The sequence below is a fragment of the Electrona antarctica genome, assembly GCF_951216825.1.
Source record: "Electrona antarctica genome assembly, chromosome: 4".
Classification (NCBI taxonomy): domain Eukaryota; kingdom Metazoa; phylum Chordata; class Actinopteri; order Myctophiformes; family Myctophidae; genus Electrona; species Electrona antarctica.
In genome coordinates, this window is record NC_136809.1 from 8,336,240 (window position 1) to 8,360,009 (window position 23,770).

The 23,770-nt window shown below is 46.0% G+C and overlaps 1 protein-coding gene across 1 annotated transcript; it reads left to right on the plus strand.

Moving 5' to 3' along the window:
• The first annotated feature begins 638 nt into the window (after window positions 1–638).
• vps37c (VPS37C subunit of ESCRT-I) lies at window positions 639–20,902 on the plus strand. The gene is made up of 6 exons (XM_079499608.1): window positions 639–1,391; window positions 2,039–2,148; window positions 7,887–8,058; window positions 14,593–14,675; window positions 15,183–19,641; window positions 20,517–20,902. The coding sequence occupies exons 2-5, from the start codon at window positions 2,056–2,058 to the stop codon at window positions 15,846–15,848; spliced, it is 1,014 nt and encodes a 337-aa protein (XP_079355734.1). The 5' UTR covers window positions 639–1,391; window positions 2,039–2,055; the 3' UTR covers window positions 15,849–19,641; window positions 20,517–20,902.
• The last annotated feature ends 2,868 nt before the right edge of the window (window positions 20,903–23,770 follow it).

The following is a 23,770-nucleotide window of genomic DNA, read 5'->3' on the forward strand; positions in this document are numbered from 1 at the left end:
ATAATGTTTTGAGACTGAGGTTGTCAGTTGTTGTTATAACTGTGATCTTTTAATGCATCTTTCAAACACCTTTCTACCCGACAAGAATAATATGACATGATTGATGATAAAGGGCCAAACCAAACAAACGGCACTGCTGCCACCGCCCCATCTAAATCTAATTATGAGCCTCAAGATGTTTTGGTCTTCTAGTTTCTAAGTAGGGTCTAAATTCCGTTTCAGACAACTTTCTCCATTGTCACCAATATTTTAGGACTTTACGAGTGAAAGAAAAATAATTCCCTGCCCTAAAATGACAATATTTGCCAGTGAGTGACACAACTGTTCCAGGCAGGCTGGCAGCAATTTGGAGGATGGAATATTGCTGTCACGTAGGGGTTTCCCTTGGAATCAGCTGAGCGCAGGACTGTACCACTACCATAGCAGATAGGGGGCATAAACTGTTTTATTACCATTTAAAAAATAAATATAGTCCAGCATAACGTTATAATATAAACACGAACGACGTCGATAACATCAAGGACACGCTATCTCTACAGTGGTGGTGCTCGTTCGACGTTACATTTACGTTTAACCCCCCCCAAAAAATAAACATTTCCCGTGGAAAACGGGACAACATGGACCAGTCCCAAAAAGAAATGGCGGCGGTTCCTGCCAGTAGAGTGACGAGAAACTTTCCCATGTAATTTTTTGCGACAAAATATCCGTGTTTTTGTTGTCACCGCGCGGCCGGGGGGCTCTTCTTCGCTCCGTGTTTTCTTCAAATAAACACCGTCACGACTACGTTCTCCAACCGTCGTCGGGAGGGACCGTATCGCGTGGCGGGCCGCCGTTAGTTACGCTTTAGCACGGACGTGTTTTTTTATTGCTGCTGCTCGGCTCCTCCACCACCACCAAAAAAAGCAAGCCGTCAGTTCCTCTACGGAGCTTTCTTCGGGCTCTCCCTGGCTTGTGTGTCTCTCGGAGAAGAAGCACCGTCATCATTATTACCCACACGGACTACCTGTCGTTGTCACCAACTGTGTCACCTACCCTAAGCTAAAAAATAATAATAAAGCGTTTATAGCCCCACCGTACGGGCCACGACGAGCGAGGCCGCCCGGATCCCTGTCGGGCCGGGTCTTGTCCTCTCCTTTACGGCCAGGTTGTTGTTGTTGTTCTGGTCGGGGGGAAGGATTTAAGGAACGGCGGGCCAGCCAGGGAGGGTTTACCAGGTTGGTGGGTGCCACCACAACCACCACCGACAGACACACTGCTCTGCCACCACACCACGGCCTGCGCTGTCTGTCCTGCTCCCGTGTTGTTGTTGAATGCCGCGACCGCTGCCTGGTGACACAGCCGCCGCCACCACCACCACCACGTTCGGCCTGGTTTGCTAGCGTTCCGGACCGGTAAGTAAACCATGAAGTGCCCCACTTTAAAAATCGGTGGGGGTTTTTTTTCCCCCTTTTATTTTTACCTCGGCACGGCACCGCTGTTTCTACAGAATATAACATGAGGCTTGACGTGTTTTGTGGCCTATCTACGTCTAATATATTTATTACACGGTACACCCTGTGTCAGTGTGTGTGTGTTAACATTTAGCTTACACGTAGCTAGCTGGGAAACTCAACCATTGTTGCCTTTTAAAAGCCTAATTTCGGGTCGTACAACGGTGTCGCTCGCCCAAAAAGAACCGTTCTACAAGCGTCAATGTTGGTTTTCGGCAAGCGACGCCGTCGTATGGCGGAGTATAATAGGATTATTATTATAGGAGTATTAACTATGTTATGGTATTATCCAGTTAATTAGTTGGCTTATCACTGCGGGGAAAAGCTAAGGCACTAAACGGTAGAGTTTAATTGTAATGTCTGTTACTCCTATTTACAATAACTTTAATAATTAATAACTAGACTGTTGTGTAAAACTGCTTTTTGAAGGCTGGAGCCCGTATTAACGAGGCCAGTGTGGGACATAATGTGATTGGACGTTTATTACGCTTTCTGATTCCTCTACACTGTTTTTAACTTTAATTTCCTGGTTCGTTGATGACGGGCAGCCATCCTGGCCAATCAAATGGAGAAGCTCCAGGACCTCAGCCAATCAGAGCTGCAGGAGCTCCTGGACAACACGGAGAGGGTGGAGTCCATGGCGCTGGAGTCTGATGAGGTAATAATAATAAGACCTGTTATGTTATGAAAATGACTTCTGTTCTGTCTGTGTCCATGAATGGAAGTGATCATGGTTCAGAGAGATCACCAGCTTGTTGTGAGGCTGAGGGCGATTTATACTTGATGTGCTCAGGTGTCGTGCACGAGCTCTACAAGCTCACAAGCCAGGTTCCGCTATAAGTGTCATGTATTCAGCTCGATAACATAGTGTGATGTTAGGTATTTGTAAAGTGGGCTGATGGAAATTATAGTGACAAATGTATTCCTTCAAGAAGTTATTTTAAGGAATCTTTCATGTTTATGTATTTGTCAAAGAGGAGAAAAAAAAACATCTGCACACTAGTTTCTAGAGCTCCGAGACTTACTTTATTAAGAGGCAACAATTGCAACGTTTCGACCTACAAGGTCTTCATCAGGCAAATAAATATATGTATTATTTGTACCATAGAGCAGTGATTCCCAACCTGTGTGCCTGCGGCACTTTAGTGTTCCGTTTGAAATGGCCAACAAAAGTAGCCTCTGTAACCAGGCTTTTATTTTCGTTGAAAACAAGTAACCCCGTCCCTCCCCAGACAGCAATACTATCCTACTAATCCTATACTTCTGTCTCTCTATGGCATAGAGAGACAGGAGTATAGGAAACAATAGGAATGACCGACCTTGGATTGCATATCAATGGTGACGGTCCATTGTGTTGACCTGCTAAGTACTAGTAGGTGTCAGTCAAAAGGGTTGCATAACAGTGGCTGATGGTTTCACAAACTGATTAAATTACAGTGATGACGTTTGCAAGGCATAATTATGACGACACTAACGTTTGCCCATTATGCAAGTAAATAGCCTAGAACACATTGTGATATACAGTAGCCTACATTGTTTTTCTTTTTTGAGTGGTGCAAACCACTCCAATAACCAGCTTTGTCTGTATCTATGTATGTGTGTACCTGTACGTGGCCCCACGTACAGGTGAGCATGGTTGCTATGGTTAGTGTGTGACGTCACTGCACCACTCGGTTCACACGGGTGTGATTTTTTTCTTATCAACTAGTCAACTAGTACCAACAAGGTCGACTAGTGGATTTACTAGTCGACTAGTTGCTTAATGACCTATGTAGCCTAGGTTTTTTTCAGATGGTATACCATAATTATTCCCTGTCTGACATGCGCATGTATGTAGGCGATGCACTCGCACGTGGTCAGTGGATGAAATGATTAGCAGACGGTATACACCACTGCGTTAGGTATAACATTATGCTGAAAAGCATCATATCCTGAGGAGAGTAGCCCTTAGTTTAGCAAAGAAAATGGAGAATGGTGTATGAAATTGCTCTACTAAATACAGTATCCATAAAAAAATAATTGCATTGCCCAATGCCTGGTAGTATGTGAATCAGTACATTAAGCAAAGTGACAATATGTTAATAATCATTAACCAATGTGTTAACCAAGCAGCAAGTACTGCTATTGATTGGTCGAACTGAGATGACAACACTGCAACCAAACACTTGAGCAACACAACACCACCATTAACAGCAACTGCAGACTCTGAGGACAGCCAGCTTACAGTTACAGTACAATGGATTTTTGTTCATACTCCAACGGTTATTTTGCCATGACATTAACTTCTGAGAACATTAAGAGAGCGAGCTCTAGTTCTATGTTGTACCTCCCTCGCTCTTCATGCTTGGTCCTGGTTATTATGGAAACAAAAACAAACATTTATCACAGAACTTCACAAGTCCTGGAAAGTTTCAAACTAACCGTCAACTTCTCCAGTGGAGCTGCTCAGTGACCAACACTGCTAGACTGTGGTTATGCTGATCAGCCACATCATCATGTTGTGTAATGTCCCCCCCCCCCCCCCCCCCCCCCACACACACACACACACACACAAAATGCAACTGCTCCCTCAGGTCTTTACTATAAATAGCCAGGGTTCCACAACTTGCCTGGTTAACACAAAGTTACTACTCGCAGGTATATGAGAAGAGATTTTGTTTTGTGATCGGCAGCCGGGAAGTGGAAAATAGCTGCTTCCCCACGTACCCCATCCTACCACTTAAAATAGCTGCTTCCCCACGTACCCCATCCTACCACTTAAATTCCAAGTACAATGTGTATTTTTGAGTGATGCAAACCACTCCAACAACTGGCTTTGTACCCGTGTAACCGTGTTTGTTCGTACCAAAAAAACGAGCATGGTTGCTATGGTTAGCAACCATGCTTTCCTGGTTCTAATGTACAGTAACTATAACAATAAATGTGTAGTTGCACCACTCAGTTCACACGGGTGTGATTTTTTTTATATATATGGAAAATACATTTTTAATGGGCATCAGTATTTTCCCCTCTTGTTTGGAAAGGCATCAGCAACAGTATACAGACCACATGATCCTATAGATGACAATTTAAGTGCTAGAGGAAATTATGGTTTAGAAATACTTTTGACAAATAGATTTCAGAGTATGTCACTCACTCTGCATAATTTTCAGTATGACCGGCATTAGAGAATGCTTGATATTGTGCATCATATGAAATGTGTTTCAGGAGATGTGTCTCCAGAACTGCACGTGTTTCCTGCAGGACTAGTATCAAATCTCCCCTATACCGTCTCCCTATCAGCTTTCCTACAGTCTCAAAGACGGAGAAAGTGAAAACTGGCACTGCCCAAGTATTTATTTATTTAAAGAGAGATACTCTAGCCCAGGCGGTGGCGTAACCGTCTGGGCACCCGACTGGTAATCCAGTCGCAGTGTGCCGCGGGTTCGACTCCCGAGCCCGACACAGCCTTTACTGCATGTCTTCCCCATCTCTCTCCCGTTTCCTGTCAGCCTACTGTCTGTCCCTTCAAAAACCAATAAAAGGCGTAAGCCGCAAAAAAATATCTTTAAAAAAAATAAAAAGAGATACTCTAATAACATGATGTTGGAAAGAAGCATTAGTGTTACATTCTGTACATTGCTGTACAATTTAGGCATTTAGCAGACTCTTAATCTAGCGCGATTTACAGTAAGCAGGAACAAAAGGTAATACATCAAATACAAAAAAATATCCATATATCCATATATCCATCCATCGATCTGCATTCATTCTGACATTCAGACTAATATCTTTAGCTGTTTTTCTGTGGTTGCAGAACCTCTACCTTTCCCTCTGTGCCAGCCTGAATATGACAACTATTAAGTTAACAATTAACTTGAATGGACAACAACAGTGCAAGTGTTTCCCTTTTCTTAAGCACCTTAGACCCTGTCACTCACAGTACGGCATATAGTGAAAATAGCAGATCTACAGTCTCACAACACATTGCGTTGCATTTATAAGCTTGTAGATCTGCAAATTTCGCTGGATGTTAATGTTTGCCTATTTTTGTCAGATGTGTGCCTATTGTGACGTGCCCAGAATCAGCCTCTAGGGTTCATGTGGTTAATGCCGTAGAAGTTGATGGAAATGCTTCTCATTGAGATGCACGTGCTTTAGTTTTTCCCAACATCTCTCACATATAGTTGATGGAAATGCTTCTCATTGAGATGCACATGCTTTAGTTTTTCCCAACATCTCTCACATATAGTTGATGGAAATGCTTCTCATTGAGATGCACATGCTTTAGTTTTTCCCAACATCTCTCACATATAGTTGATGGAAATGCTTCTCATTGAGATGCACATGCTTTAGTTTTTCCCAACATCTCTCACATATAGTTGATGGAAATGCTTCTCATTGAGATGCACGTGCTTTAGTTTTTCCCAACATCTCTCACATATAGTTGATGGAAATGCTTCTCATTGAGATGCACATGCTTTAGTTTTTCCCAACATCTCTCACATATAGGTGATGGAAATGCTTCTCATTGAGATGCACATGCTTTAGTTTTTCCCAACATCTCTCACATATAGTTAGTGGAAATGCTTCTGATTGAGATGCACATGCTTTAGTTTTTCCCAACATCTCTCACATATAGTTGATGGAAATGCTTCTCATTGAGATGCACATGCTTTAGTTTTTCCCAACATCTCTCACATATAGTTGATGGAAATGCTTCTCATTGAGATGCACGTGCTTTAGTTTTTCCCAACATCTCTCACATATAGTTGATGGAAATGCTTCTCATTGTGATGCACTTGCTTTAGTTTTTCCCAACATCTCTCACATATAGGTGCACAATTGAAGTAAATTACCTACTCTACTACTCTTATACACTACATCCAGTACTGCCATTTTTGTCATGCACGAGCAACAACTGGACAGTGGGCATTCATTTGACTAGTATCTGTTTTATTCATTTCATGTCTGGATTTTCGTTTGTACGAGTTTGTATGGCATTTTGTCTCTTCAGTACGGTTACTCGTTACAATTAGTCAGAGTGAGGTCACACAATAGGTGGGCCAGAGAGCTTTGACTTTAGAGCTGTGCACTCAAACTGAGTTGAATCGATGATAAAAAATAATCAATAATTCAATAAAATCCGTTAGTTGTTGGGAATGAAAGTTACAATAAAATGTTGAAATTAGCAGATCATGAATATAGCTGATCTACAACCTCACAATGCTGCGTTTCGCTATTTTCACCATTTTCAAGATTTTGTGGACGACACAGTTGTCCTCTTTGATAATCAAAATGTGATTAATCAAAATGCCCTAATGCAGATTATAAAATGAAGTATTGTTGAGTCACACTGACTCTAAGGTGAGGTGTGTGTGTGGCCACAACACGTGATGTTCACCAACTTTTATCAAGGAATTAATCCGGTATCATACAGACTCTAAGCTCTTGGCAGGGTTTGTACAAATGTTTAGAAGGACCGGTTAAACATTACTAGGCCTGTCACAATGAATTGCAAGTTATCCAGTCATCTATATGAATTCATTTGTTGAATAATGTGCATACATTTTCAAACATTAACCCATTTAGACCTGAGGATGATTCCACAAATGCCTTCTAAGACAGCTTTCAGAAAAAAACAATTTTTCTATATCAGTCGTTCTCAAACATTTTCATGTCAAGGACCCCACCAAAAAATTATATGTAATTGGCCTCCGACCCCCATCTCAAAATTGTTGTTCCAGGGACCCTCCAGAAGCAAAGATTTGAGTTAAAAATGTTCGCTACACAACAGACGCTCTTGCTCGGCACTCTAGTAGCCAAAAGAATGATTCTAACTGAGTGGAAGACCTGTACCGTGCTTTACTAAATGGCTTAACAAATGTGTATCATTGATACATCTGGAGAGGCTGCGGTGCAACGGGCTGGACAGTTCGGCAGCATTTGAATATATATAGGGTCCTATTACGGCTCATCTTGACTCCATTGTGTAACTCATGCATGTTTTGCTATAGCTCTTGTTAATGTTTCTTATCGATATAGGTCTTGTCTGTTGCTCGTTTAATTATGCTTTATAGTCTGTATGCGTTGTCATGTATGTCTTGTTTTGTCATGTCTTAAAAGAAAAACCCAATAAAAACTATTATAACAAAAATGTTCGCTCTGAAAGAATATATATTTTAAATTTGCGGCACATTTTCACGATTAAAAAAAAAATAGCAGATCTCGGTGCCGTGCTATGAGCTTGTAAATCTGCTATTTTTCAATAACTAAAGTATAACATAATGCTTAAAACACAAAGGGTTTAACGCCCAAAATGGGTTAAAAGAAAACGATCTTTTTACAGCATTCATGCACATGACAATAAATTGCCACATAAAATGATAAAGGTTTTGCCCACTTTCCTTCCCAAAGATCCAGAACATTCAGCTGGAGAGGGAGATGGCGCTGGCGTCCAACCGCAGCCTGGCCGAGCAGAACCTGGACATGAAACCCCGCCTGGAGATGCAGAGAGACGTCCTGGTGGAGAGATACTCCCAGCTAGAGACTGTCAGAGACGCATACAGACAACACTGTTCACTGAAAGGTGAGATACTCCCAGCTAGAGACTGTCAGAGACGCATACAGACAACACTGTTCACTGAAAGGTGAGATACTCCCAGCTAGAGACTGTCAGAGACGCATACAGACAACACTGTTCACTGAAAGGTGAGATACTCCCAGCTAGAGACTGTCACAGACGCATACAGACAACACTGTTCACTGAAAGGTGAGATACTCCCAGCTAGAGACTGTCACAGACGCATACAGACAACACTGTTCACTGAAAGGTGAGATTCTCCCAGCTAGAGACTGTCACAGACGCATACAGACAACACTGTTCACTGAAAGGTGAGATACTCCCAGCTAGAGACTGTCACAGACGCATACAGACAACACTGTTCACTGAAAGGTGAGATACTCCCAGCTAGAGGCTGTCACAGACGCATACAGACAACACTGTTCACTGAGACATGAGAGAGACTGTCGGAGATGCATACAAACTACACTGTTCCCTGACCCTACGTTTTAACAGCGGGGCGAACAGCGGAGACTCTGGGCGATAAAAAAATCTCCTAGTGGGCGTTCCTGCTGTCATTACCGTATGTAATGTAAACGTATCACTGTTCCGCGTGGATGGTAAACAAAGCAACACATGAATTTGGTTGGCTATCGCCAGACGTTGTTGTCCAAAAGATGAAATATTTTCATGAACGGCTTTTCCTCCGGCCACTTTTCGACTACCGCCTCTTCGCCTGCTGTCGCCAGTAGTTGCTGGGTCCCATAGACAAATAACGTCAGACTGTCGCCCGCTGTTAAACCGTACCGTGAGAGGTGAGAGAGACGGTACAGACAGCACTGTGCCCCGAGAGGTGAGAGAGACGGTACAGACAGCACTGTGCCCTGATAGGTGAGAGAGACGGTACAGACAGCACTGTGCCCTGAGAGGTGAGAGAGACGGTACAGACAGCACTGTGCCCTGATAGGTGAGAGAGACGGTACAGACAGCACTGTGCCCTGAGAGGTGAGAGAGACGGTACAGACAGCACTGTGCCCTGAGAGGTGAGAGAGACGGTACAGACAGCACTGTGCCCTGAGAGGTGAGAGAGACGGTACAGACAGCACTGTGCCCTGATAGGTGAGAGAGACGGTACAGACAGCACTGTGCCCTGAGAGGTGAGAGAGACGGTACAGACAGCACTGTGCCCTGAGAGGTGAGAGAGAAGTACATGTGCAGTGCAGGGCTTATCACTTCAAACTGGACTATGAATAAGTTCTCCCTAACTGCATGGGAACTCTCCCTTAGTGCATGGGACCACAAGTGAGGGTGGAGAAGGAAAGGCACCCGGCCCAGACCACAGACAGGCACCCGGCCCAGACCACAGACAGGCACCAGGCCCAGACCACAGACAGGCACCAGGCCCAGACCACAGACAGGCACCCGGCCCAGACCACAGACAGATACAATTACTATAAGTTCTCCCTCTCCCTTAGAGGTGAGGGTGGAGAAGGAAAGGCCCCCGGCCCAGACCACAGACAGATAGAAGGAAAGGCCCCCGGCCCAGACCACAGTGAGGGTGGTGAAGGAAAGGCCCCCGGCCCAGACCACAGTGAGGGTGGAGAAGGAAAGGCCCCCGGCCCAGACCACAGACCGATAGAAGGAAAGGCCCCCGGCCCAGACCACAGACAGATAGAAGGAAAGGCCCCCGGCCCAGACCACAGTGAGGGTGGTGAAGGAAAGGCCCCCGGCCCAGACCACAGTGAGGGTGGAGAAGGAAAGGCCCCCGGCCCAGACCACAGACCGATAGAAGGAAAGGCCCCCGGCCCAGACCACAGACAGATAGAAGGAAAGGCCCCCGGCCCAGACCACAGACAGATAGAAGGAAAGGCCCCCGGCCCAGACCACAGACAGATAGAAGGAAAGGCCCCCGGCCCAGACCACAGACAGATAGAAGGAAAGGCCCCCGGCCCAGACCACAGACAGATAGAAGGAAAGGCCCCCGGCCCAGACCACAGACAGATAGAAGGAAAGGCCCCCGGCCCAGACCACAGACAGATAGAAGGAAAGGCCCCCGGCCCAGACCACAGACAGACAGAAGGAAAGGCCCCCGGCCCAGACCACAGACAGATAGAAGGAAAGGCCCCCGGCCCAGACCACAGACAGATAGAAGGAAAGGCCCCCGGCCCAGACCACAGACAGATAGAAGGAAAGGCCCCCGGCCCAGACCACAGACAGATAGAAGGAAAGGCCCCCGGCCCAGACCACAGACAGATAGAAGGAAAGGCCCCCGGCCCAGACCACAGACAGATAGAAGGAAAGGCCCCCGGCCCAGACCACAGACAGATAGAAGGAAAGGCCCCCGGCCCAGACCACAGACAGATAGAAGGAAAGGCCCCCGGCCCAGACCACAGACAGATAGAAGGAAAGGCCCCCGGCCCAGACCACAGACAGATAGAAGGAAAGGCCCCCGGCCCAGACCACAGACAGATAGAAGGAAAGGCCCCCGGCCCAGACCACAGACAGATAGAAGGAAAGGCCCCCGGCCCAGACCACAGACAGATAGAAGGAAAGGCCCCCGGCCCAGACCACAGACAGATAGAAGGAAAGGCCCCCGGCCCAGACCACAGACCGATAGAAGGAAAGGCCCCCGGCCCAGACCACAGACAGATAGAAGGAAAGGCCCCCGGCCCAGACCACAGACAGATAGAAGGAAAGGCCCCCGGCCCAGACCACAGACAGATAGAAGGAAAGGCCCCCGGCCCAGACCACAGACAGATAGAAGGAAAGGCCCCCGGCCCAGACCACAGACAGATAGAAGGAAAGGCCCCCGGCCCAGACCACAGACAGATAGAAGGAAAGGCCCCCGGCCCAGACCACAGACAGATAGAAGGAAAGGCCCCCGGCCCAGACCACAGACAGATAGAAGGAAAGGCCCCCGGCCCAGACCACAGACAGATAGAAGGAAAGGCCCCCGGCCCAGACCACAGACAGATAGAAGGAAAGGCCCCCGGCCCAGACCACAGACAGATAGAAGGATAGGCCCCCGGCCCAGACCACAGACAGATACAATTACTCCTTGTTTGAAATAGGATTTGACATACTGTAACTGTATGCATCTCGACAGTTTATTGACTAAAGTCATGGCTACTTTGACTTGGAAGAAGACAAATGTAATCTGTTTCAGGTGGGGGTGAGGGGATCATTCTCATTGGTTTCCCCATATTTTATGTATATAATGTATTTTCTTTTATGTTGCCCTACGTTAAGTACAATCATACATTTCAATGGTCAAAATGCCACCTTGAAGAAACCTACCTGGACGACTGATTGATTGGTTGGGGTGCATACCACTTGGGTGCACATAATAGAATATGCACATATATGAATGTGTATATATGAATATATTATGTGGATAAATAGGAAATGTCTCTATATAGCTTATGCAATTTATATTTCCATGTGGGGGGTGCATCAGCTAGGTCGGGACGTAACGGGGGCTGCAATGGCCAAGTAGGTTTGGGAACCGCTGCACCTAAGGCCTCAGAGGAGCGAGTCCTCGGTTCGATTCCCAGCCAGTCAGACCATTTGCTGCATGTCAATCCACTACTCTCTGTCCGTGTTCCCTGTCTCTATGCTGTATAATAGTAGTAGTACAACAGTGAAGTAAACTAATTTATTATTGTAATAAGATAGCAGATCCATAAGCATAAGTACTAATGGAAAGACATATGATGATGTTTCAGCTGTACCAGGTACTAATGGAAAGACATATGATGATGTTTAAGCTGTACCAGGTACTAATGGAAAGACATATGATGTAGATTAAGCTGTACCAGGTACTAATGGAAAGACATATGATGATGTTTAAGCTGTACCAGGTACTAATGGAAAGACATATGATGATGTTTAAGCTGTACCAGGTACTAATGGAAAGACATATGATGATGTTTAAGCTGTACCAGGTACTAATGGAAAGACATATGATGTAGATTAAGCTGTACCAGGTACTAATGGAAAGACATATGATGTAGTTTCAGCTGTACCAGGTACTAATGGAAAGACATATGATGTAGTTTCAGCTGTACCAGGTACTAATGGAAAGACATATGATGTAGTTTAAGCTGTACCAGGTACTAATGGAAAGACATATGATGTAGTTTCAGCTGTACCAGGTACTAATGGAAAGACATATGATGATGTTTAAGCTGTACCAGGTACTAATGGAAAGACATATGATGTAGATTAAGCTGTACCAGGTACTAATGGAAAGACATATGATGATGTTTAAGCTGTACCAGGTACTAATGGAAAGACAAAAATGCGGGTAGAGCTGTGGCATCATGCCAAGGCGAGACTATGCAATGGAAAGATTAATCCTGTTAAGTTTGACTGAGGCCAAGGTGTGACGAGCTGCTTAAAGGAGAATTCCATACTAGAAGGCTTTCTTACCTTTATTTGTAGTTGTTACGTCCCCACCAAAGAGGTCCAGGTGTTATTTTGTGCAAAAGCGCATTATTATTTCCCCCACCATAAGCCCTCAATGAATTGAATTGAATTGGGCATTGGGGTGTTGTGCTAATTCGCTTATTTCCATCGCTCAAATTTTGAATTTTTTAATATATCCTCTCTTCATAATGTAAATGGTATCCCAAGCGGCACACTTTACTACTTATTTCGATGGAAATAAGCGAATTGGCACAAAAATCCAACCCCCATTGAGGGCTTATGGTAGGGGAAATAGCCAATAATGCACTTTTGTACAAAATAACACCTGGACCTCTTTGGTGGGGACGTAACGACTACAAATAAAGGTAAGAAAGCCTTCTAGTATGGAATTCTCCTTTTAACTCTCCCACCCTGCACACCACTTTTAAATCCAAACATTATACACTAGTCTTCCATCACAGGCAAACAGACGTGTGTGTGTGTGTGTGTGTGTGTGTGTGTGTGTGTGTGTGTGTGTGTGTGTGTGTGTGTGTGTGTGTGTGTGTGTGTGTGTGTGTGTGTGTGTGTGTGTGTGTGTGTGTGTGTGTGTGTGTGTGTGTGTGTGTGTGTGTGTGTGTGTGTGTGTGTGTGTGTGTGTGTGTGTGTGTGAGAAATGCATTTGTGGATTGTGGCAAAGTGAGTATTTAGGCTATTTCAGTCAACCGTCTACGTCTAGTCAACACATGCTTATGTCTTTCTAATAAGTTTAGCTATCTGTTGGCTATGTGTCGATGAGGAAAACCAGATTTTCCAGTTGTCCTGACTGTGTGCTCAACGGTGTGGAACGTTAACAATGTTTTACTTGTTAGGTCATTCATTCATTAATTAATGCTTTGAACCTTTATTTAACCACTTAAGCCCTGTATACTTCATCATGCATTTGACAAATAGTGAAAATAGCTTGTCTACAAGCTTAAAAGCATCACATGATAAGGCATGTGAGCTTGTATAAAGGCTATTTTCTCCATTTTCTCGATATGGTCAGAGGCTATGGTCATGGAAGACTTGACATGGAAGACTTTGGGAACCCCTACACTAGAGCAGTGGTTCTCAAATTGTGGTCCAGGAGGCAGGGACTCTCTGGGTTCTTGCCTATCAGTTCTTGTCGACAAGCAACACCTTTGTGCATCAGAGTATTTGAGCTTTACTTACATTTATACTGTGCTTGCTCTTTGGCACATCTGAATCAAATTGACACATCATTACTTTAATTAGCTACGGCTATCTCTAGCCTGCTTTTGAAAGTATAAAATAAGGCTTCAGTTCAGTTGTTAAAAGCACGATTAGAATTACATTTTAATATTTGTGCCATGCATGAAAGTTGGATATTTACTGTTTTTTTCCCCTCCCTTTTTTGTCCTCTGTCCCTCCTTGACCCCTGCTGTCTCTCTTGTCCCCTGTCCCTCCCTGTCCCCTCCTCTTTGCTGTCCCTCTTGTCCCCTGTCCCTCCCTGTCCCCTCCTCTTTGCTGTCCCTCTTGTCCCCTGTCCCTCCCTGTCCCCTCCTCTTTGCTGTCCCTCTTGTCCCCTGTCCCTCCCTGTCCCCTCCTATCTGCTGTCTCTCTTGTCCCCTGTCCCTCCCTGTCCCCTCCTCTTTGCTGTCCCTCTTGTCCCCTGTCCCTCCCTGTCCCCTCCTATCTGCTGTCTCTCTTGTCCCCTGTCCCTCCCTGTCCCCTCCTCTTTGCTGTCCCTCTTGTCCCCTGTCCCTCCCTGTCCCCTCCTCTCTGCTGTCTCTCTTGTCCCCTGTCCCTCCCTGTCCCCTCCTCTCTGCTGTCTCTCTTGTCCCCTGTCCCTCCCTGTCCCCTCCTCTTTGCTGTCCCTCTTGTCCCCTGTCCCTCCCTGTCCCCTCCTATCTGCTGTCTCTCTTGTCCCCTGTCCCTCCCTGTCCCCTCCTCTTTGCTGTCCCTCTTGTCCCCTGTCCCTCCCTGTCCCCTCCTCTCTGCTGTCTCTCTTGTCCCCTGTCCCTCCCTGTCCCCTCCTCTCTGCTGTCTCTTGTCCCCTGTCCCTCCCTGTCCCCTCCTCTTTGCTGTCCCTCTTGTCCCCTGTCCCTCCCTGTCCCCTCCTCTTTGCTGTCCCTCTTGTCCCCTCCTTTCCAGACGGGATCGTAGGTCAGGTGTCTCCAGAGGCGTTGTTCTCCAGACTACAGACAGAGGGCAGCAACACAGAGGCAGAGTCTGAGGTCTGTCCTTCTCCATCAAATCAAAATGGATGTTTCACAGCTTTTAGTACAGGCACTGGCTGCTGAACCGGCACTATCATGCCCACCATGCATTCTGTCAACAGCCTAGCCTAGGAAGCATTCCTTTTCGGGTTTTTATGATCTGGTCGGGAGCGGATGGTAATTTACGTCATGTTGTAGTCATTGATTGAACGGGGGAACCTTCTGGTTGCCACTCTACCCCTAAGCCACTGTCGGTTAAATGCAGATAAGTCATTTCACTGGATATGCAACGATACAGTGACAAATGCCACTCAAACCCTTACACCGACCAGCAGCAAGCGAGTGACTTTACAGAAATGCATGCGGAAAAAAAACGCTTATAATAGGCAAACTTGGCAACACTGATCGTATGTTCAACATCCAATAAATGTCACAAACTGTCACCGTGTCCCTCCCCATCTCTGTCCCTCCTTCCATCTAACTGTCACCGTGTCCCTCCCCATCTCTGTCCCTCCCTCCAACTAGGTGTTAGCTGACGAGTTCCTAGAAGGCTCCCTGCCTCTGGACTCCTTCCTGGAGCGCTTCCTGTCGCTGCGCTCCCTCGCTCACCGGAGACGTGTGCGGGTGGAGAAGTTCCAGGACGTCCTGCGGCAGAGGAGCGAGAGTGCCGACCCCTCCATCATGACGTCGTCCACGTGCGCCGACCAGAGTCAGCAGATGGCGACGACGGCGATGTCAGACCAGCCTCACCCCGCCGGCCCGACGCACCCGAGCGCGGGCGCCACTGCTCCCTCCTCCGGCATGCCCTACGCCCCCTACCCCGTCACTCCCCCCAACCATCCTCCCCCGATGCCGGCGGCAGCGGCCCCCGCCAACCCGCCGTCCCAGTTCCCGCCCTACCCCAGCCCCGGCTCGCCGTTCGCCCCGGCGGCAGGCTACCACCCCCCCAGAGCCCCCGCCGCCTGCCCTTACCCCACCCAGCCCAGCGCGTTCCCCGCGCCCGGGCACCCGGGCTCGGCGTTCGGGCAGTACACCCCCAGCCAGCCCCCGGCCGGCACGGCGCCCTACCCGGCCTCCTACTCCTATGGCGGCTACAGCTACCCGGCGGCGCCCGGCTACTCCAACTCCCACTCCCCGACGGGGCGGCCCGTCTACAGACCAGGATATGGAGTACCTCAGCCATATTCCTGAAAGCACTAGAGCTCTATTGCTGTTCTCGAAATCCTGTTCGATTCCCCTCGTTCAGTCTCTCCATCTTCACCCCCCACCCCCTCCCGACCTCAGTGTCAGACCTCCCCCCCCCCCGAGCTTCTCTGCTCTCTTTCTCCCACACTCGGACTCCCTCTTTCCTTGTGTCCCCCTCCTCCACTCCCACCCTGTCTGCAGTTTGTCCCATCCAAGAGGGTCTCTTGCTTTACTTATTTCTCTGTTGCACTATTTCTCCCTCCTCTCCCTTCTCTCTCTCTCTCTCTCTCTCTCTCTCTCTCTCTCTCTCCATCATCTCTTCTCTAGACCCCCCCCCGCCCCCCTCAATCCATCTATGACACTAGTCTCAGGTTGTCGTGTTGTGTTTGAGTGTTAAGAACACTCCACCTTGTCTTTGGCCCTTCATACATTCATTCTAGTCCGTTTGCTTGCTCCTCCCCCCTCTTTCCGCGTGCGCGTGTGTGTCTTGGTGTGTGTGTGTGTGTGTGTGTGTGTGTGTGTGTGTGTGAGAGATGCTATTTGGCAATCAGAAATTCCTTATAACACTCAAGTGTCTCAAAGTGCACTCCCCATTTCTTGATACATTTATTTGTTTTTTTGTTTTGTCTTTTTAATTTATATTCTTTTAAAAATCGAACTTTTCTTTTAAAACACTATCGTCGTAGAGCAGCAGTTCCAGTCCACTTCTCTACCAGCAACTGCCCACTTCACAGTCCTTCACAGTCCTTCACAGTCCAGTTTAACTGCCCACTTCACAGTCCTTCAGTCACTTCACAGTCCAGTTTAACTGCCCACTTCACAGTCCTTCACAGTCCAGTTTAACTGCCCACTTCACAGTCCAGTTTAACTGCCCACTTCACAGTCCTTCACAGTCACTTCACAGTCCAGTTTAACTGCCCACTTCACAGTCGTGTTCACAGTCACCGTATATCAGTCAGTGCTCTGTGTCAGTGCAACCTGCTAAACAAACCTCCTTTATAGTTTGTTGCATGCTAAAGGACTGCAGCAGATCTACAAGCTCACAATGTGTCTTGACGCGTTGTGAGCGTGTAGATGATTGTATTGTCAGCGTGCAGCAGAGTATAAATTAAGCATAAAACGTCGCTGTCGAGCAGAAACCTCTTATCTCCATATTTGGTCGCTTTGGGGTGGGTTAATATCACCCATGGCTCCTGACATGCGTGGCGGGTTAAAACCAATCTGTGCTGCGGGTTAAAAATCACCCGTGGCTTCCTGTGAGGTTTGGGGAAGCGTGTCTTTTTCGTAAATTAATTCATCTACTTGACCATACTTGATCGTACTACAGCGTCACACAAAAGTAGCTGTGTTTGGAGCTTTTGTAGATCTGCTATTTTTTTTGAATTTCACTCCTGAAAAGTTACAGTTGTGGATATATATATATATATATATCCACATGAGGTTTCCACCCGACAGAGACAACAGACAACAATGAGTTGCCTTGTCATGTGGTCATTTATGTCCGTAAGTAAAAGTTGAACGATCCTGTGTTCTCTGGAATCAAACCAGTGCAGTTAACAGTTTAAAAAATAAATGGCTTTTTTGTCACTTTTTGGGAGAGGCTAGGGTTTTGTTTAGTCAGTACAGCGGTATCTGAGTGAGTAGAGGTCTGTTTAATCAGAAGGTCACCAGTTCCAGCTGCTGGGGGTGAATGTGAGAAAGTATTCCAGTGGTTCATGATATCGCATATATAAGATCAGAAATATATTTTAACCATCAACTATTCAAAGCTTTAGTTTATAGACCAACGGTGGTATTTTTAAAACGATTCTTTGACACACCGCCGGGAGGGAGCCAGTGTCACGTGTTATGCTCTGCTTTCTTGGTATTAGTAAGGGACTCCAGCAGCAGAGTTCCAAATCCGCTGCAGTCGCCACATTACAGTTAACAGTAGTCGAAAGTATAAATTGGGCTTCAGGATCAGCTTGGTGAACCGTGATGTTGGTCCGAGTCTAAGGATCAGCTTGGTGAACCGTGATGTTGGTCCGAGTCTAAATCAGGATCAGCTTGGTGAACCGTGATGTTGGTCCGAGTCTAAGGATCAGCTTGGTGAACCGTGATGTTGGTCCAGGATCAGCTAGGTGAACCGTGATGTTGGTCCAGGATCAGCTAGGTGAACCGTGATGTTGGTCCGAGTCTAAGGATCAGCTTGGTGAACCGTGATGTTGGTCCAGGATCAGCTAGGTGAACCGTGATGTTGGTCCGAGTCTAAGGATCAGCTTGGTGAACCGTGATGTTGGTCCGAGTCTAAGGATCAGCTTGGTGAACCGTGATGTTGGTCCGAGTCTAAGGATCAGCTTGGTGAACCGTGATGCTGGTCCAGGATCAGCTTGGTGAACCGTGATGCTGGTCCAGGATCAGCTTGGTGAACCGTGATGCTGGTCCAGGATCAGCTTGGTGAACCGTGATGCTGGTCCAGGATCAGCTTGGTGAACCGTGATGCTGGTCCAGGATCAGCTTGGTGAACCGTGATGCTGGTCCAGGATCAGCTTGGTGAACCGTGATGCTGGTCCAGGATCAGCTTGGTGAACCGTGATGCTGGTCCAGGATCAGCTTGGTGAACCGTGATGCTGGTCCAGGATCAGCTTGGTGAACCGTGATGTTGGTCCGAGTCTAAATCTGGGACCCAATCGACGTAGAGCCTAGGATGGTTCTTTTAACCCATTTAGACCTGAGATCAGATTCTACAATGTCTTCTAAATCCTGACAGTTTTCTGAAAAACCTCATGTTTCTATGTCGGTGGTTCTCAAACTATTTCATGTCAAGGACCCCAAAATATATATGTAATTGGCCGCCGACCCCCATCTGAAAATATGTTGTTCCAGGGACAGAAGCAAAGATTTGAGTTAAAAACGTTCGCTCTGAAAGAACATATATTCAAAGATTTGCACCACGTTTTCACGATTTTTCAAAAATGGCAGACCTACAAGCTCGCTATGAGCTTGTAGGTCTGCTAGTTTTCAATAGCTAAAGTATGACATAATGCTTAAAACACCAAAAGGGGTTCTCGTCCCAAAATGGGTTAAAATTTAAAATTTCTTTTATGTTTTAATTCCCTGGCGTTCCTCGGCACCCCACCCATTCTCCCATGACCGGTCGCTCTCTCTTTCGGAGTGTTGGTCCCCTGAGCTCCGTTTTACCTCCCTCTCTCCACTGGCACCCTCTTCTCACTCCGCGCGCTCTCTCTCTCTCTCTCTCTCTCTCTCCCTCTACACTTGCTTGTTGGAACACAAACTGACGCTCGATGATGAAATAGTTTTTATTTCGATAAGTTCACACCATCAATGGGAATATAATGTTAATTTGTACAGTTGAAGGTGAAATGTTAGACTTGGTGATCCATTCAGCATCAGTAGAGTAGATTTTAACAGCGAAAGGATATATATAATAATTATATAATTGAATTTGTAATTCAAAATATTGGTGGTAGACTATGTGAATGGAAGTAGATGCCCCGGGGATGTTTCTTCAATTGGTTTTACTCTTTGGTCAAAGTGGAGACAACTATTAAGTATTTTCTTAGCGATTATTCTATCGATTACCTTTTCGATTAATAGAATAATACATATTATAAACTAATAATGGCATATATAGTTTCTGTCGGGCAGAATCCTCGTATCTGCATATTTAAACTTCTCGTGCTTTTTCGAAAATGAATGCCCTACTGGACCAAACCACAGCATCACACAAAAGGTTTACAAATGGAAAATCTGCAAGATTGACGCGTTGAGCTCATAGATCTGCTACTTTTGAATAGTCGTCATACGTAGCCCTGCAGGGTGTCTTTCAGCCACCTGTTTGAATAGTCGTCATACGTAGCCCTGCAGGGTGTCATACGTAGCCCTGCAGGGTGTCTTTGAATAGTCGTCATACGTAGCCCTGCAGGGTGTCATACGTAGCCCTGCAGGGTGTCTTTGAATAGTCGTCATACGTAGCCCTGCAGGGTGTCTTTCAGCCACCTGTTTGAATAGTCGTCATACGTGTCTTTCAGCCACCTGTCATACGTAGCTCTGCAGGGTGTCTTTCATACGTAGCCCTGCAGGGTGATACGTAGCTCTGCAGGGTGTCTTTCATACGTAGCCCTGCAGGGTGATACGTAGCTCTGCAGGGTGTCTTTCATACGTAGCCCTGCAGGGTGATACGTAGCTCTGCAGGGTGTCTTTCATACGTAGCCCTGCAGGGTGTCTTCATACGTAGCCCTGCAGGGTGTCTTCATACGTAGCCCTGCAGGGTGTCTTCATACGTAGCCCTGCAGGGTGTCTTCATACGTAGCCCTGCAGGGTGTCTTCATACGTAGCCCTGCAGGGTGTCTTCATACGTAGCCCTGCAGGGTGTCTTCATACGTAGCCCTGCAGGGTGTCATACGTAGCTCTGCAGGGTGTCTTCATACGTAGCCCTGCAGGGTGATACGTAGCTCTGCAGGGTGTCTTCATACGTAGCCCTGCAGGGTGTCTTCATACGTAGCCCTGCAGGGTGTCTTCATACGTAGCCCTGCAGGGTGTCTTCATACGTAGCCCTGCAGGGTGTCTTCATACGTAGCCCTGCAGGGTGTCTTCATACGTAGCCCTGCAGGGTGTCTTCATACGTAGCCCTGCAGGGTGTCTTCATACGTAGCCCTGCAGGGTGTCTTTCAGCCACCTAGTGGTCATACGTAACCCTGCAGGGTGTCTTTCAGCCACCTGTTTGTTGCAGCAGTCTCCTCAGTTTTGCACTGTAGTCCCTTTCAGATGTCATGTGACATCTGAGCCCCCAGTTCCCGTAGCGTAGGCTCTTCCTCCGCTGTTCCCTAAGCTTGGTGCTCTGTTTTAGGCATATTATTTGGTAAAACAAATTAAACAATGCACCAGGGGGTGCAAAGTAAACCCTTACTGCACCCTCTCTTCTACGTCTCTCCATTGTGACCTTGAGCTTGACCTTTTCAACCCTAATGTTTCAGGTTCTCGGGGTAGCCTACTGCTCATCAAATGTCACGAATTCTATCCACCCATTCTCAATTTTGACCTTGACCTTTGTCCTGTCCTGTCCCCCCCCCCCCCTCCCTTTCCCCTCCTCCCAAAAAAAAACAACACAAGTTGGTGGTAGTGAACAGCCTGCTCTTTATTCTCTCAGTTGTAGTTATCTTGCTAACAAATGCATACACAGAAACGGACGAGAGTGATTTTAATTCCCTGCCTTGGAACTCATCCAAGGCTTACAAATGTCCCCCGTTTGCATGTTTAGCCTGATGGTGGCACTAGAGGAGCAGCCATGGGGTCACCATAATATTGCTCTTGTGAGCAAGAATGTCGCACACGCAGCAATCCAGCCGTTTCTTTTCGGTATCTTTGTCACAAACGGAGTCACTCAAGTGTGGGGGGGTCAATTATTTTCAATTTTAAACTTATTGCAGTGATTCTCCAATGTTTTTTAATGTCCAGAGATTCAACCTGTGGGCCGTGAGGATATTGCAAGTGGGCCTGCAAACGGCAAAACATTAACATTTTGTTTTTTTGATAATATAACACAAGTTGGCCCTGATCCAGAAAAGGTTGAGAATCACTGCATTTACCCACATAACTCTGAGGGTGTACAAATGAAACCAAATGCATCTGTTCCATTTGTACATGCTCAGAGTTTCAGACCTGTAAGGGTCCATTTGGTTCCTAACTATCAATAATTTAACTTGGAACTCTTGAAACCACCCCGTGGGAGTCCCCAGGCCCCACTTTGGGAACCATTGACTTGTGGAATTTAGTTGAATGCTTTGTCTTTTCACAGTTGAATTGTTGACGAGTGTGAAATGCATGAGTAGAAAGGGAAGCCATATATTGAAGCCGATTAGGGACATATGTGCTCAGAAGCCAGGGAGTAATATTAGACTGACTAACGCTAATGGCATGGTACAGCATAGGCTGTATGCGCGCCCGGTATGCATTCTGGATGTAGTCTAGGGTCAAGTTAGCCAGGCTAAGGGAATATACCAGGTACAAAGCTACATGCCATCTGCAATTCTTTTTATTTATTGTCAACCAGTTTTACTCTTTTTATGTTTAATGTACAACTTTCTTTCATGACGATGCATGTCGTATTCATTTTGACACTCTCGTTCACTTAGGTTTTTCTCTATTAAGTACAGATTTTAGGGTCTCCCCGAACAACTTAGATTGGCACTTACCGCCCGGTATATAGAATGTTGATAGTCATTTGTTTATTTATTTTGTTTTTCCCCCGCCTTCAGTACACTGTCAAATCTGTGTTAGTTTAAATCTGGGAGTGTAAGAAAATCTGACCCGTACCGAGTTAAATTAACACTACATTTTTACATGTAGGCCAAGAGCTGTGCTTTCCTCTTTGTGTCGACTCTATGCAGACCACAATCACGCCCCCGTCAGTGACAAAGTAACACGCTATCAAGTTGTCCTCGAACAAGCTTCTGTCTGCCGTGGTGACTTGTCCTATGGGCGCCTGTATGCATTTGGGGTTGTTTTCTGTTTGATGCTGCCTTACTGGCTTATCTGCACTGGAAGGCAAGGCAGTGAAAAGAACTCAGTAAATGGGGCCCCAAGCTGCCAATCTGGTTTGGTTTTCCCTCAAACATCTTGTCACTGAATGCTGTGACGTGATGGCAACTTCCTGATGCATGTTTGACAGCAAAATATTAATCTTCAACAGAAAACGGGACTTTGTCAAAACGACCAGAATCACAGTGGCTAACGTGGACCGTAAACGATCAAAAGATTGGTGGGAAATCCGTTTGCTTATTATGAATGTTGGCAAATTTGCTCAAGCGTGTTCCCGTTGCTGAAAACCAAAGCAAACTTATCAGTCCTGACCTCAAGGTGCGAAAATGCTGGAGAGAATTGACAAATAATGTAATGCAGTCCTATTTTCTGGTACCAGTTATTACACAACACACATTTATGCTACTGTGTTGTGATCACATTTCAGTGAAGCATCTTTGCACTAAGAACATCTTTGGTCCAGTCAGTGACAGCCATGCTAACCAAGAGAGATTGTTAATGTTAAGATCCTTCCTTAAAGTGTGGTATTGCTGGGATTAATAACCATTCATCTGTCATAAGCTTGTCAAATAATGTATATTTAATGTGTCTCTTCACTGAATATCTGTCTTAGGTTTTTGAACATGTAAAGTGGTGAAGGAGGAGGAGGAAAAAAACAAATTGGGAACCAGAATCACAAATGATTTCCACATCCTTTTGCTCTCTTGTCATGTCATTCATTAATGGATATGGTGCTGAGACAGTTTGCTACACTACTGCATCGTCTGCATATCAATTTACTATGGGAAAATTTGCCTTCTGCACCAAACGCACGCGCGCACACACATAAAGGTATAGGGCCAGGTTAACTTCCTTTTTTTTTTTTGTCGATTAGAAATATCAAAACGGAAATCAAACTTGGCATGAGATACTTGTCACGTGCCAACTACGAATAGCTGAGAGTGAATGCTCTATATCATTTAGCGAGCTAATTACCAGTTTGTACTTCCATGTCGAATTGAACCCAACCCTGGTCTCTCAAGCCACGGAAGACCAGTAGTCAACTTATTATCTCAGAGGCAAGAAATCAAGATTGGAGTCATAGTATTACAGTGTTTTAGACGAAGCACAAGGGATACTTTCTAATATAGTCTAGCATTAATATTATTCAGAGGGAAATATAACAAAGATGGATTTATCTGTTCTTCTGATGGTGACAAATTATATGATGACTGTAGATTGTTGAAAAGCTGTTTTTGTTTTGTTTTTTGTTTTTTTTGTTTTTTGGGTTGTGAATAATTAAACACTGAAGTTGATCTAAAAGCTGTGTTCTTCAGTCTGTCGTATATTACAAGTGCTGTAAATTAAGAGATAGTATTTTACTGCCTCAAAGTTAGAGTGCTGTTTCC